General features: G+C 31.6%; 1 protein-coding gene across 5 annotated transcripts in view; it reads left to right on the forward strand.

Annotated features, from left to right (window-relative positions):
- Positions 1–16,349, forward strand: part of ATRNL1 (attractin like 1) — a 626,998-nt gene that overhangs the window by 183,931 nt on the left and 426,718 nt on the right. For all 5 annotated transcript variants that reach the window (XM_072971947.1, XM_072971950.1, XM_072971948.1 and 2 more), the window contains 2 exons: positions 2,899–3,036; positions 10,790–10,883. In XM_072971947.1, coding sequence (XP_072828048.1) covers positions 2,899–3,036; positions 10,790–10,883 — 232 coding nt within the window. The remainder of the gene's footprint in view (positions 1–2,898; positions 3,037–10,789; positions 10,884–16,349) is intronic.

Genomic DNA, 16,349 nt, shown 5'->3' on the forward strand with positions numbered 1-16,349 from the left:
CCTTGCTGGGTTTTGAAACCCATACCTACTAGCTCTTGCTTGGCAATCCCCATGTATAGTAAAGTTCTGTCATCAGCTCAGACTTCTCTTTAACATTCTTATTTTGAATCCCTGATTTATTTTTAGCAATAATAATTGCCTTTTCTTTTAAAGGGCTATGTTTTGGGGAAAGTTTTGGGTAAAATTTAGCGTTGATTTTCTGTGTATTTAAAAAAATTTTATTGAGAATGCCAAGCAGATGTATTTTTTAAACATTTTACATCTGTTTTAGAGAGCACATATTTTTCAAAACCATGTACTTTATTTGCATATCAAATGCTGAGTTTTTCTTTTCTTTCTTTCTTTTTATTTCTGTTTGTATATACATAGATGAGGAGCCATCTGGGCTGTTTTTAAAATGTAAACAAAACAGTATGGATGGCTTCTCTTTAGTCTTATTCATGTTCCAGAATCAGGTTGTTATTAGAACCTTTCAAGTCACAGTGTATCCTGGAAGAAGTATTAGATACGAGCTTACATTACCTGTTGATCCACCACCTTGATGGTAGTGGGGCATAAAACATCATCCTAAGCTAATAGTGTATCCTTTTCTTGCTGTGTTTGGTACAGCCCTTAGCCTGGGTCTTGCTTCTATAACATGACTTTTCCTTTGCCATTGTTGCCGAACTAGTTATAAGCTGCAACAATGACCTTCTTTTTCTTTTTTTCTTGCAAAATTTGCCGGTAATTATGTCTAGATTATTTCAACTTGCTGGGTGGTATAATCATTACATGGAACATTAGACTTCCTGTGTCATACGTTCTAGCAGCTGTGTGGAAGCACACCTGTGATATGCTTCTTGAGGGCACCTTGGCCCAGAACTGCTTTCAGAACTTCTCACTTTCAGGAAGGTTACAGCTGAGTGGCATTATGCCAGGAGTCCTCTTTTACTTCCCAGAGGTACAATAGATTACTATTTTTCTAGCTTTATTTGTGTAGTTGTTAGCATACCCAAATTCCTCTTGTTGTTGGCAAGTTTTCTTATTATTTCAGCAGTAATCTGTGAGGAGGATATTAGATGAGATTGCTGAATTTTAGTCATTTTATTCAGAAGTTAAGGCATTTGTTTTTCTGATTTTAAAAATGTAGCCAGGGGTTTCATAAAATGCTTATAGTCACCCATCTCTTATTTTGACTTTATCAGGTAAAGCTTTACATATAGTGAGCTCTTAATGAATTTTGTTTTTACTTCAGTGAATTAACCTTCATGGTTTCACATAAAATTTTCTATGCAACAATAACTTAAAATTTTAAAAATAAGGTTAAAAATTAAAGTTATTATTTTTTCTTACTATACAAGTAACATGAATTTACTGTAGAAAATTGATGATGCAGAAAATCTTGCTAAACTAAGAGAACCATCATTAACTTTTCCATAGGCATACTCATACATTTAAAAGCAAAATTGTGATCATTCTAAATGTGATGTTTTGAATCCTTATTTTGCTCACTTTATTACAAATATTTTTCTTATTAAGATTTCTCCTAGCTGTTTCATAATTTAAAGTTTGACAACTATATTGTAATTTTCTCAATTTCATGAGGATTATTTAACATTTTTCTATGATGACTGCATGTCATTTCTATACTGTTGCAATAGAGGTATGCCTCTGAAAATTTCTGTAAGATATAGGTATTTGTTTTTTATTTTTTTTCTTTACTCTTTGATGTTAACTCATGTTAATGACCTTATGCTAGTCTCTTGGGATTCCCATCTCACGTTCAAATTTTCCACGTGCAATAGTTATGAGATTTACTGTCTTTCGATTCATACATCCTGATTGTGCATTTGGTTCTGCATTGATTAGATGTGTGACTTTGGGTAGTTGTTTAATCCAAGCCTCCTGATCTTAGAAATGGCCCTAAAAATAGTACCTTCCACACTAAATTGTTGTGAGGATTAAATTATATAATTCATGGATACAATTTGGAACGCTATCTAACAATGGGGTAGTATTTATAGTATTTTAGAAATGGACGCACTGTGTAAACTGACCAAGCAGAATAGATGCCAACCACAAACAACTGAAATCCACTGAACGTTGGCTTTCTGGCCTGATCCGGAGAGAGCTCAGTGAATTGCTGTCTTAGTTATAATAATGGCAAAAGTGATTATGAAAGTGATAGTGACGATGTTTGGATAAGTACCAAACTAGGTCAATATTACACTTCAAATGGGCGTGAGCTTTCTTATATGAACTGTATCTTTCTTCTGAAAAAAATTTTTTTTCTGTAATTTTTAAAATATGAAAATATATTAAATCTCATATTATGAAGACATAAGATAATCTCATGCTTCAAATCTGTTTCTGTTTAGTTGACATTCAAATAGAATTTCAGTTAAGGCTTGACGCTTTTCTTGCCTAAAGAAGATGAACATTTCTTTGAATTAATTTTAAAGTGCTGTTTGTTAATTGTACACTTACGTATTTTCTTGAAGTGAGAACTTAACGCTTTTCTATATTTATTGATCTTTTTTATTATGTAACTATAAAATGCATTTTAACATTATCAAAGCTATATTTTTCATTCTTGTGTTTACTTAATAGACATAATAGTCACATGAATCTTTAAGGAATACGTTAAAAGGTTTTCCTCTTAAGCTGTAATTTTATGTTTCACTTTAACCTCTATGTTTCATGGCTAATAGGGCAAAATTTTACCACAGAATTTATTGTACATATTTCCTATATTAATATTTTGAGGTACATATTAAAAAGAGAAACTAGGGAAATGCCCCTTGGAGTTCGCTACCATTCATATTTTTAAAATAAATTCTTTGTCTTGATAGCAGCCATACTTGATATTGTTATGTAGACATTTTTAACTTTTTTTTTTTTTTTTACTGTTTTCCTCAGCTTGTCAGTGTAATGGACATAGCACTTGCATCAATAATAATGTGTGCGAACAGTGTAAAAATCTTACCACAGGAAAGCAGTGCCAAGACTGCATGCCAGGCTATTATGGAGATCCAACCAACGGGGGACAGTGTACAGGTAATTCTCTTTTCTTTCACTTCAGTGTATTTTTACAACAGAAAAGAAAACTGAGAAAGATATGCCTCTTGTGGAAAATATATTTTGCTAATGAAGATTTTATCCATTAAGTCTCAGTATTTGGGGAAGGTAATATATATTTATGAGGGACTATGTGAACTCTAAAACTTTTGTGACCTACTAGCTTTAAGAAAATCTTACTTTTTCTTATTTCAAAATGACTACCTACTTACTATAGGAAATTTATCAAATGCAGATAAATTAAAATTAAAACATTACCTGTAATCTCACTGTTCATAAATTATCACTGCTGATAGTTTTTTTTTAAAATAATAGTAAATTTTTGTTTTACTTTAGAAATAAGAAATAAGGTTTTGTGTATGCTTTTCATCAGGTAAGTTTTTTTGGGGGGGAGGGACAAGGTGGTATTACAGTATCATGTTTAAGAGAATGGGTTTGGAATCAACCCTCAGCTGAAATTCCAGCTGTACCACTGTTTAAATGTATGGCTTTGGATAATCACTTAACCTCTCCGTGTTTTATTTTTCTCATACATAAAAGGGAGATGATAATACTTTATTAGATTGTTGTAAAGATCAAATGGGATCATATGTAATAAAGGCACATATTCATAGGAATTGAAATACAGTAAAAGAGCATTGTAAGTGCTAACTATTATCATCTCATTGTTTGACCGTAAAATCTTTCTTTTCTCTATTTTCTTCTCTATCTTGCTGTATTTCAAAGTAAGAGACACTCTGCCAGAGTTCAGTGGGTGTCCTGTGTGATTCAGTGGATTTGTAGTTGTATTTCTTGGTGCATTTGTGGGAGAGGGCGAGCTCTGAGTCTCTCTGCTCTGCCATCTTGGCACCTCTCTTTGAATCCTGTGTGTAGAGGATGCAGCACTGTGTGTAGGAGGAACCTGGTATATGGTGGGCCCAACTATAAATTACACAGGGTTTTTCTATTGCACTGAAGGTTTGTGTGCCTAACCCCCTTGTTGTTCAAGGGTCAACTGTACATTGTGTAGGTGCTATAGTAGTGTTATGGAGAAGCTGAATTGTAGAGTCAAGGACAAAGATATTAATTCTGATGAGAGGATCTGGGTAGGCCTTTGAGAGCTAAGGGCAATTTGCAAGTTCAGTTTTATGTGATAATCATTAGTTGCATGATTTTTATTATAACTTATTCTAAATGTAAGAAACTAAGCTAAATGTTATTAGTCTTAAAAATATTTTATCTTTATATGTATTTTTTGTTTAGCTATTTGTTAAAAAGATGTACTATAAGAAAAAAGCTCTCTATATAAAATATTCAGATGTTTAAAAAAGTGCAGTCTTGTATAACTAATAGTTTTCTTCATGTAGGTCTTACTCTTTTTGGTTAGTTTTTTTCAAGATGTTTAATGGCTTTGGTTGATGTTATGAATGAATTCTTTTCCTTTAATGTTGCATTCATACCTGATTTTAGTAAAATCCGATTTTATATTTATTAATTTATGTCTTTTAGTTCATTGTATTATTCTTTTTTTTAGGTTCTTAAATAGTATACTTATCTGATTTTCTTTCTATGTTTTTTACTTTTAATAGTGATAAAGAAACTTTTGTTTTCTAGTTTGGGGGGAAAAAGAGTTCTTTCAACATAGTGACAGTTCTATTTTTGCCTTTCCTTCTTATTAGCAGAACTTATGTTTTTCTTTTTAGCATATTATTGATAATCTGTCCATAGCAGACTTTAATAGAAATATGTAAAACTCTAGTAAACACACTAGGCTATGAGACACGTATTCTCTGAGACTTGATGGTAGTGAAAAAGAAGATGAAATAATTCTTCTTTCCCTCTACTAGGATGGGAGTTTTAAAAATTGTAAACCCTTCTTACCTATTGCAGATTGTTCACAGAAGCTGAAAGTTAATAACCAAATGAACTTGAGCATTTCTTAAAATAAATGTGGGAAGTCTAATTCTCTTGAACTGGGAGCATTGACCTGAATAATCTACAAATCAGAAAAATTAAAATCACTCGATATGGAAACCTTGTTTCTATTAATTGTTTTGACACAAGGTTAAAAGTTTGTATGTTTTGAGTACACGTTACCATCCTGTGTGGCAGAGAAAAGCAGTCTGAGATTTTAAGTATTTCAAAGACAGAGGTCATTAAATGAATAATTATATAATTATATGTAGATATTTAGTATATGATATAGTCATGAATTTATACTTTGATACAGAATTCTCTTCAAAAGGACATTTTTATATAAATTTAAGAAACAAGCCTTTTAAAATCATGTAGTGCTGCCTGTTTCAAGTGTATGATTAAAAAACAGTCTTCATTGCATAGCTTTTATGATGTTTTAAGCTAGTTTCTCTTTTCTCTAAACCAACTTTTTGAAACGCTTCGTTTTCCTTGGTAGAAGTGTTCCTCTAACGTCAAACGCTCAGTAACCCTAAGTTTTCTCTGTCTACTCCATCTTTTCAAGCTCTTTTCAACCTTTTTGTTCTCTTAAAAGGAATTTTAAGGGCAGCAAGAACGGAGTTTACGGAAACTGGTCCTGATATTGTCGGGTGTGTTAGAATGACCTCTGGTCGTGGGTTATTAGAAGATGAAGTTTACTGCTCTTTTCTCATAGACGCCTTTTAAAAGAACTGTCTATGCTCTGAATCTCATGAAACTGCTAGAGATATTAGTCACTGAACTTTCACTTGCTGGAAAACTTTTCCATGCATGGCTTACTTTGGCACCTTCCACATGATCTCCCTTCTCCTTTTTATTTGCACAATGATACTTTTGTGCGTTCTGTGGGTTTTCCGTATTTTTTGTTAAAATTTATTCCTAAGTATTTTATGTTTTTCATAACAAGTACAAATAATATTTTATATCCTTTACCTTGTTATTGTTAGAGGGCTATTGACTTCTGTATATTAATTTTCAAAATGTATTACTTTACTGAATTCCTTATCATTTTGATTTGTTTTAACATGGATTCTCTAGGATTTCTAGGCATGCTGTCATTTCATTTATAAGTGGAGATAGTTTCACTTTTTTTCTAGTTGTTATGCATCAATTAATTTTTCACTTACAATTACATCGGCTAATGTCTCTAATACAGTGTTAATAGTACTAGAGATATTGGGCAGTCTTGCCTTGTTCTTGATCTTAACGGAAGCAATGATTCCATTGTTTTCTTAGTAAGCAAGACACTGGCTCTTATGTGTGTGTGTGTATAATCATGCTGAGAAAGTATCCTTCAGTTAGTTTTATTGTATGTTTTATCAGGAATAGGCATTGACTTTTGCCAAAGACTTTTCAGCATCTGTGGAGACAACCATATTTTTTTCTTTTTAGATTTGTTAATCTGTTGTGTTAATGACTTTCTTAATAATGAATCAACCTTGTAATCCTAGTGCTTATATTTAAGTGTGAACTTATATTGCTGAATACATTTTTATCACTGATGTTCTCAGGTTAGTTTCAGCTTTCAAACAGTTATAAAAGAACATATTTGAAATTTAACAAGCATATATGGTCAAGAATGTTACATGTTATCTATATGTGCATAAGTTCATCCACACACAAATACATATTTTCTATCAAGAAGTTAAAAGAATCTCAGAATATAATTCCTTACTACTTATTAGATGTATGAATGTGGACAAGTTTTTTTCATTTCTTTGAAGCTGTTCCTCTATCGAATGAATATAATACATATGGTGTAAAAATTAAATAGGTAATGCATGTGAAAATACTTCAGAAATAGTACAGTCATATACAGTTGCAAAATATTGTTCTTGTAATTAACATCCTTCGTATCTTGTATTTTTAACAGTACTCAACAACTTTTTTCAGATGATTTGATTCATTGATTAATAACTATTCAAGGCATTCTTTAAAAATAATCTCATTGCAAACAATGCAGATTTATAAAGAGATACCAAAAAATTCAATAAATTGGAATTTAAGAATTTGAACTTGAGGCAAGTAGTAATTTTTGGTGGCAGACTGAATATGGGAAAAAACACCTGGTACTTTATTTGATATTAATATTTGCTTTGTGGATAGATTCTAATGAAATGTGTCATTTTTGCCTCATCTGTATAGGGTATTAATATTTTGCCCTATTATTTTAGATATGTGAAAACTTCAGATTGAAGAAATAAAGTATAAGGACTCAAATTTAGAGGGTTTTTTAAATTTTAATGATAGTCATTATGGGTATTCCAGAAATTTATCTTGCTAGAGTAAAAAAATGAAATATGACTAAAGTTATTTTATCAAAGCTAAACTGAAGATATTAAAAATACCATGCCAGAAGAGTTGGGTTGAAATTTTTTTTGGTCAGAATCTTTCAAATTTTTAACTGTATTCTGTCAAAAAAAAAAAATTCCAAACCTTATTTGTTTTAAATGAGATTTTAGTTTTTAACATCCAGTCAGAATTTAAAACTGTCAAATTATGTGACTCCAGCTTTGTGATTATAGATCTGGGATTGGCCATTTTTTTTCCCTCTAACGGGTCAGAGAGTAAATATTTTGTTTTTTTGTGGCCCAGGTATGATTGCTGCTGTTGCTGCTGCCTTGTCCTGCTCCTCCTCTAGCTTTTTTCCTCCAGCTTCTCCTCCTCCATCTTCACAGTCCTTTGAAAATATAAAAACCGTTCTTAGCTTATGGGACGTCAAAAAATAGGCAATGAGGACTTGGCCTCTCAGATATAGTTCACTGACCCTTAGAACAGATGGTTAGAGCTTCTTCTTATGTTTGAATATGTTAGATGGCTTTGGATTATAAAATATAAATCTTATAGCCCTCTTGGCACTTTATGTAAATCCTCGGAACAGTACCAGTTACTTCATGGTGCAGTCCGTAAGTTCTAGATTTTTGTTGACACTCATTTTCATCAGAATAGTTCTAAATTAGTGCCTTTCACCCCAAAGCATTCAACAAATCCAGGAACAGTGACTGAATAATTGAGCTTTGCTGTACTTCATTTATTGGGGAAAGAATCATTTTTAGTTTTTCATTTGCTGTTTGTTTAGGCAAGTCGAGTTTGCCCGGTGTCCTGAGTAGACAGTGTAATCTCCAGAAGGGAAATGACCTATTTTAAATTATGAGAACTGTCATTTTTCCAATAGAAAAAAAAATCACACTCTCAACAACAGGCCAATGCATGGCAATAGTTGTAATTTTTGAGTTTTTAGTGAGAAAAATCATATTGCTAAGATATTATTGATATCAGCATTTCATGTTTATTTATAGTGAAAAGAAGCAGCTATGCTGTCTCCTCTTTTCACAAGCCACATACGATGAAAATTTGGGTTTAGAGCTGTAAATAAAAAGAATTAGGTTTGAAGAATAAAATTTTAAGTCGTGTGGCTATTTGAACATTTGCCTTTGCCAGAATTATTCCTATGTTTGAAACCTAATGTGTAACATATCTACTAAATATCAAGTATTAATTATGCTGGAAGTATACAAAGGAAATTAAATAGGTGCAATCTCCTAACTCCCAGATATTGTTGTTTATGTGTTTGACAGATAGCAATGATGTAGCAATGAAAGGACCTGGGCACACAGACTGACTTTGAAACAAGTATTACCACTGACTCCTTTTTGGTTTCATGTTTCTAAACCATAGTCTTTATATACAATTCGTTTGAATAACTCTTACAGCATCTTTTTTTTTCTGTCCTTATTGTTTAGTTTTTGTTATAAGTTGATATTGCAACTTTATATTATAGGGGAACAGAAGTATCATGTAACCATGTAATGTTCCTCTAGGCTATAATATCATCATCATATAAAATTTGCCAAACAAAAAGCCACCATATGATGATTTTATAGGTGCTTATTCAGCATAAAAAGATAACCTCAAATGCTGACAACGACAGAATAATTTCAACACTGTCATGAAGTATAAATTTTGAACAATTGAGTTTAAAATACATTTGTGCCATTTTAGCCTGAAGTTCAGCACCACAAGGGAATTCTCTCAAAATGAGTTTACATTAAAAGGTGTTTTAAAACAATTTTTCTCTGTCTCAGAAATTATTAAAGCTACTATACAATGATAATTCTTTGAAGAAACTCTGCAAGTGTAACTATTACCTAGTTCTGCCATAAAGGATAAATAAAAGGTTTTCCCAAGTTTTTAAATATTAAAGTGTATCATTTGTTTTTCTAGTGAAGTTTTGAATACATGATAGTATTAATATGAAACTGCAAGTTAGTATTAAAAGATATCATGGTATATTCATGAAGTTACAGTTATTAATATGTGAGTCCCTTTATTGCTCATGATAATTTTGTTTATTCCTTGCATTTCTACACCTTATCATTCATTTCTGTAATTCTCTTGTATTGTGTTTCCACAGTTAATGATACAAACTTAAGGGAAAATTATGCTAATTTATTTAAATATTCTTTGTGAAGAAAAATTACTTCTATGTAGAAATCTCTTCTAGGAAAAAACATACAGTTCTAAACATAATTCCTATGTATACGTAGTGGTATATGTATTTACTTTAATTAGTGGTATATATTTTCAATACAAATAATCATAAACAGTTAACGGGAAGCTTAGAATTCTATTTTGATCTAAGCCAGTGACTCATTAGCTTATTTTTAAATGTGCATGAAAGTCAGGAAAAGGCCACCTCATTTCATTTTTATCACTAGGATGGTTTAACTAGCTGGTGGTGTGCAGGAACATAGTAGTTCTCATGAGAGGTTTTTGAAAGGGCTAATGACATGATCAGCCTTATCTCTATAGAATTTGTCTCAGAATAGGAGAATGGGTTGTATACATACTGAAGTCAGAAAGATCAGTTGTGTGATTGTATTGGTGTCAGTAATAGAACCTGAGTGACAGGGATTGAATGCTGGCTATCACAATAGAAAGGAGCGTCAGATGCTAGAAAGACTGCATAGAGTAACTAGAACTTACTAGCTGATTCAATGTTGGGCACAATAAAGTGTGGGGTTCATGTCCTAAATAATTGAAATGCTGGTCTTTAACAAAAGAATGCAAAGTAAGAAAATGAAATGAGTTCATATGAACCAAATTGACTTTGTGTAATTATTATACCATGGAATGTTTCAGGTAGTATTCTGAAATACGAAAAGTGAGAATGATCTCAGAAGTTTAAAAGGTTGATTTTAGGGCAAATAAACATGCCTTTTTACAAAATGCATAACTATGTTTTTATTGTTGACCGTGATAATAATAGAAGAACTAATAGCTGCATTTATTAAGTGCTTGATATGTGTTAGGAATATAAAATACATTATCTCATTTAATTCTTACGTAAGTCCTGACTGCTCCTTTCTCCTTTTGAAAATGAAGAAACCAAAGCTAGAGAGTTTACATAAATTGCCCAAGGTCATGTAGCAGGTGATCATAGAGGTATGTTTTGAAACTGAGCTATCTGACTTCAAAGATCTTGTGCTCTTTGAAACTCATTTCATTAAGCAGATGGACCAAATTAGAAATGCCAAAAAATCCAGAGAAGGATGAGATAAATACCTGGATCCACACTAGACTTCAGGACACTCCAAAGGTTTAAAGAGTTTTACAAAAATTTTAAATAAGTGCACCTACTTCCCTTTAATTAAAAAATAACATATGAAAACCCTAGTTTTTAGCTGACAAGAGGAGAATTGATGGTATTAAAATAAGATAGTAATAAAACCTTTACTGAAATGTGATGCACGTGTTTGTGATGGAGAATATTCAGTATCACTTTGGTTTTGACTTTCAGCTTGTACATGCAGTGGCCATGCAAATACTTGTCATATGCACACAGGAAAATGTTTCTGCACAACTAAAGGAATAAAAGGTGACCAATGCCAATTGTAAGTAAAAATGATTTTTTAGAACTTTTGTGGGTTGAATTCTTGCTGTAGAACTAATTGTTACAGGTTTCCCTTTTTAAGTTTAGTGTTGTGTTAATTAAGTAACCAGTAGGATTGTAAGGTGTGTTTACTTGCATTTTATTAATTTTCATAAAAAATAAAGCTTTTAAAATGACAATTTTGTGGAGGCTTCAAAACAGAGCCTATAAAATGTGTTGGTCTTTTGGTATCTCTGAAAAAAAGAAACATTCTAATTTTTTCTGGAAAAATATCTTAAATATCAAGTCTACATTGTTATCTTTGTAATTTTCCTCTACATCTTGTTAAACAGCTCAAGTCCAGTGTTTCTAAGCCTTTCTTCCTTTTGAATCTTTTATTATTAATTCTGATCATTATATTAATTTAGGCCTTTCAAGTGGTTTTTTATCTTTTCTTCTTTTTCTTTGTTATTTCATTAGACATGAACCTACTCTTGTTGTTACTCCACTTTCAGTAGCTTTATGAGTGGTTTTTGTCTTTTAATAATTTAGTTGTTCTCAAGATTTATTCTCCCCCCTCCAAAATAAGTAACTTTGAAACGTAGTTTCCTGTTATTTAAATGTTTTACTTATATACTTCATGTATTAAAATTGTTTTTATAGTTTTGAATTGTATATATGCAAACGTGTGTTTGTGTTAGACATAATATGCTTTATTTAACATAAACTCTAAATTCCAACTTAATAATTATATAATTATTTTAAAAATTAATAAAGGATTCTCCAAAATTATGTGTAAAATTTTTTATCCAAAGAAGTCTGTTAGCCATGGAAAATGATCTGTTTGTTTCTTTTGAGAACATTTGTAAGAATACAGTTTATAATACATATACCATACAAAGTACATATTGATTCTTAAGTTATCAGTAAGGCTTCCCCTCAACAGTAGGCTCTTAGTAGTTAAGTTTTGAGGGAGTCAACATTTATACATGGATTTTTGAATATTCAGGGGGTTGGTGCCCCTAACCCTTGCATATTTTAATGATCAATTATACAAGGACAAACCACAAGAAACACAAACACGTGGAGTATAAACAACATACTACTAAACAACCAGTGAGTCAACAAAATATTCAAAGAGGAAATCAGAAAACACCTGCAGACAAATGAAAATGGAAATACAATGATCCAAAAATCTATGAGTTATATCAAAAACAGCTCTAAGGGGGAAGATTATAGTGATACAAGCTTATCTCAGAAGGCAAAAAAACTCAAATAAACAGTCTAACCTTAGTCCTATAAGAAGTAGAAAAAGAAGAACAAACAAAACCTATAGTTAGTAGAAGTAAATAAACAATACAGATCAGAGCATAAAAAAATAAAGTAGAGACTAAAATAAATAGTAGAAAATATCAATGAAACTAAAAGCTGGTTCTTTGAGAAGATAAACCAAACTGGTAAACTTGTAGCCAGAATCAGCAAGAAAAAAAAGGGAGAGGGCCAGTATAAATAAAATCAGAAACGAAAGAGGAAAAGTTTACAACTCACACCAAGAAAAAAAAAATCAAAGGATCATAAGATATGACTGTGAACAATTTTATGCTAGTATAACGGACAACTTAGAAGAAATGGATAAATTCCTAGAAATGTACAATCTCCCAAGAGTGGATCTGAAAGAAGTAGAAAATATGAAAAGACTTACTACTAGTAAAGAAATTGAATCAGTAATCAAAAAACTTTCAACAACCAAAAGTCCAGGACCAGAGCTATACAGGTGTATTCTATAAAACATTTAAAGAAGAGTTAACCCTTATCCTTCTTAAACTATTCCAGAAAATTGAAGAGGAAGGAACTCTTCCAAACTCTTTTCTACAAAGCCAGCATCATCCTGATAACAAAATCAGACACACACACAAACACACACACACACAAAATTAATCACTATTCAGATTGTATTTTTAATGTGAAATAGTTTCTAAATTATCAGTGATTTCAATTTTTATTCTATTTTGAACCAATAATTATTTTTAGGTTGCTTTCTTAATTTCAAAGATTTTAAATTGTTATTTTTTAAAAAACTCTTCATTGACTTGTTTTATAAATCTGGTTTTTTTTAGACTTTATTTTTTAAAGCAGTTTTAGATTCACAGCAATATCAGAATTATCAGAAGATACAGAAATTTCCCATATACCCCTTACTCCATAGATGCATAGCTTCTCCCATTATCTATTTCCCTTACCAGAATGATGCATTTGTTACAATTAAGTCCAGAGTTTACATTGGGGTTGACTCTCGGTGGTGTGCATTCTGTGGGTTTCGACAAATGTGTGATGGCATGTATTCATTGTTATAGTATCACATGCTTTAACTGCCCTGGAAATCTTCGGTGCTTCTCTTGTTTATCCTCCTGTCTCCCCTAACTCCTGGCAACTACTGATTTGTACTGTTGCTGTAGTTTTGCTTTTTCCAAAATGTCAGATAATTGGAATCATACACTATATAGCCTTCTCAGAATGTCTCCTTTCACTTCATAATATACATTTAAGTTTCCTCCATGTCTTTTCATGGCTTGATTGTTTATTTCTTTTTAGAGCTGAATAACATTCCATCATGTAGGTGTACCACAGTTTATTTATCCATTTACCTCCAGGAGGACATCTTGGTTACTTCCAAATTTTAGCAATTATGAATAAAACTGCTATCAACAACCATATGTAGGTTTTTATGTGCACATAGTTTTCAGTTTCTTTGGGTCAATACCAAAGAGTGCAATTGCTGGATCATATGGTAACAGTATGTTTAATTTTGTAAGAAACTGCCAAAATATCTTTGAAAGTGGCTGTACCATTTTTCATTTCCACCAGCAATGACTGAGAGTTCCTGTTGCTCCACATTCCACATACTTGTCAGCATTTCGTGTTGTCACTATCCTGGACTTTGGCCATTCTAATAAGTGTATAGTGGTATTTTATTGTTGTTTTAATTTGAATTTCCCTGATGACATGCAGTGTGCAGTATCTTTTCATTTTCTTATTTTCTGTCTTCTTTGGTGAGGAAAGTTAGGCTCTTTGGCCCATTTTTAAATTGGGGTATTTGTTTTCTTACTGTTGAATTTTAACAGTTCTTTATATATTTTGGATAACAGTTTTATCAGATGCATTTTTTGCAAATATTTTCTCTTCATTATTGCTCTATTTTATGTCTAATTTCTTTCACTTAATATAATGTGTTGATATTCATTCAAGTTCTTGCATCCATATAGCTATAATTTGATGCTTTTCAATGCTGTAGAGTATTTCATTGTATGATTATACCACACTTCTTTTAATTGCTCTCTCATTTTCCAATTTGATAATTTTAGTCTTTTTTTTTTTTTTGCCATTGCAATTAATGTGCTTATGAGTATCCTTCTGTATGTCTCCTGGTTCACAAGTGCATACATTTTAGATAGGTATGTGTTGGGTATCCATATTTTTAATTTTAGAGAATTAACTTTTCATAAAATTGTTATATGCAATAATATTCCTTTCGACGCTGTACACTCTAAACTCTTGACAATACATGGTGTTATAAGACATTTTAAATTTAAAGATTCTGATGGATGTATAATTGATACGTTGCAACTTGAATTTGCATTTCCTTAAGAACTAAAGTGATTCTTTAGTTCTTACAGGTTTAATGTTTAATCTTTAAAGAGTTTTATATGTTTAATCATCAGTTGAACTCCTCTTTCATGAAACAGTGCTCTTCTAAGTTTCCTGTGATTTCTTCTACTGTGGTCTCTTTTTCTTAATCATTTGTAATAATGCTTTATACATTCTGATGCATCTTTTATTGATGTTATGTGTGGTAAATGGCACTTTGTAGTTTGGGTTTTCACACTGTTGTGTATGTCTTTGATGAAGAGAAGTTATTAATTTTAACATACTCCAATACATCAGTCTTTCCCATATGGTTAGTGCCTTGGGGGGGGCCAGTTCTTTTAAAAACGTCCTTGTCGTCTCCTGTATTAAGTAATATCACCAATATCACCAGGTGATTTTAGATTTTTCTGTGTGGAAAAGTTTTAATTATTTCTTTAAAATAAGATACAAGCTACTGAATTTCTTTAAAAGTAATAAATTATTCAAATTTTTATTTTCTTCTTATGTCTTTTATTCTTTGGCTTTAAATTTTTTTTCCTTTTTGTCTTGCCAGTTACTTTGATGTGCTTAGTTATTGTTGTTACTTTTAAATTTATCATGTTGGGTGTTTCACAAAGTTCAGCCAGTACGTGTCAAATGTTGCTTTTTCTCCAATCTCCCTGTCTTCTGCTCTAAGACTCCAGTGACACCATAACTTTTATGTGTTTTTCATATTTTTCACTCTCTCCTGACCTATTTTTTAAATTTACTCTTCTTTATTCCAGTGTTTCTAATTTGCTATTAACCTCATCCATTCAGTTTTTGATTTGGTTATTGCATTTTCATTTGATGTTTTTTATATTTTTCATTTTTTCATACTAAATTCTTATTCTTACTCTGTTATAGTTTCTAATTTGCCTTTTATAGTTTACAAAATTTGGGCAAGTTTTTAATCTTGTCCATTATCTCCTCCAATATAATAGTTATTTTAAAGCCTGTGGATTTTCCTAGATAATATCTAAATTCCTTGGCTCTGTTTCCATCATCCTTTATTTCTGCTGGTATCTTTATCTTGCTTCCTTATCTATTTCCATGACTGGTTATTTTTTATTTTGTACTGAAACCATATTTTCAAAATATATTTATAGATAATTTGATACAGTGAATTCAATCTGAAGAGAATTTAATTCTGCTATGTGCCTGAGGGCATAGTACCTTAATCACTTTTAGGGATGAAGGTGTTCAAAGCAGATCTGCAGTCTCTGGAAGGCCTTTTTATGCCCTTGCTCCTAAGGTTACACTCTGATACTTAGCTCACCAACCTTTGGTGGGCCTAGGCTCCAGTGGTTTTTCCTGTGCTGTTCCCATTCATAATTGAGGGTAAGAGGATCCCGCAAATGATTGGCCATCCTGGGATTCCATCCTTCTTGCATCCTGGCCTGGTAATTTTTCACTCTTTTTGCTCTCCAATGCTTTTAAGCATTAAAAAATGAAATCTACTGTTTTTAGTAGTCTTCAATTACCTCATTAGTTCTAGTTTTTATTATTGGGCTTTGAAATCCATAAATAGCCTTATAATTTTAGAACCCGCACCTCCTATGCTATCAGGATTTACCATACCTTCATGTCTGAATCTTATTTTTTATGATACATTGTCTTCGAAGTGTGGTATCAATATTGATACTATGATACTACTTAATGTCATACTTTAGTTTGTATTATGTGATATGATTTTTATGGGTTTCTTTAGAGGAGAACAAAGCAAAAGCAAGTGTGTTTTATCCTGTGTATAATTTTTGTAATTTCTCATAAGGACACGAATTTATTTATCAGATTCTCAGCCATTTCAGATTATCTATTATGT

The sequence above is a fragment of the Vicugna pacos genome, chromosome 11 (assembly GCF_048564905.1).
Source record: "Vicugna pacos chromosome 11, VicPac4, whole genome shotgun sequence".
NCBI classification, from domain to species: domain Eukaryota; kingdom Metazoa; phylum Chordata; class Mammalia; order Artiodactyla; family Camelidae; genus Vicugna; species Vicugna pacos.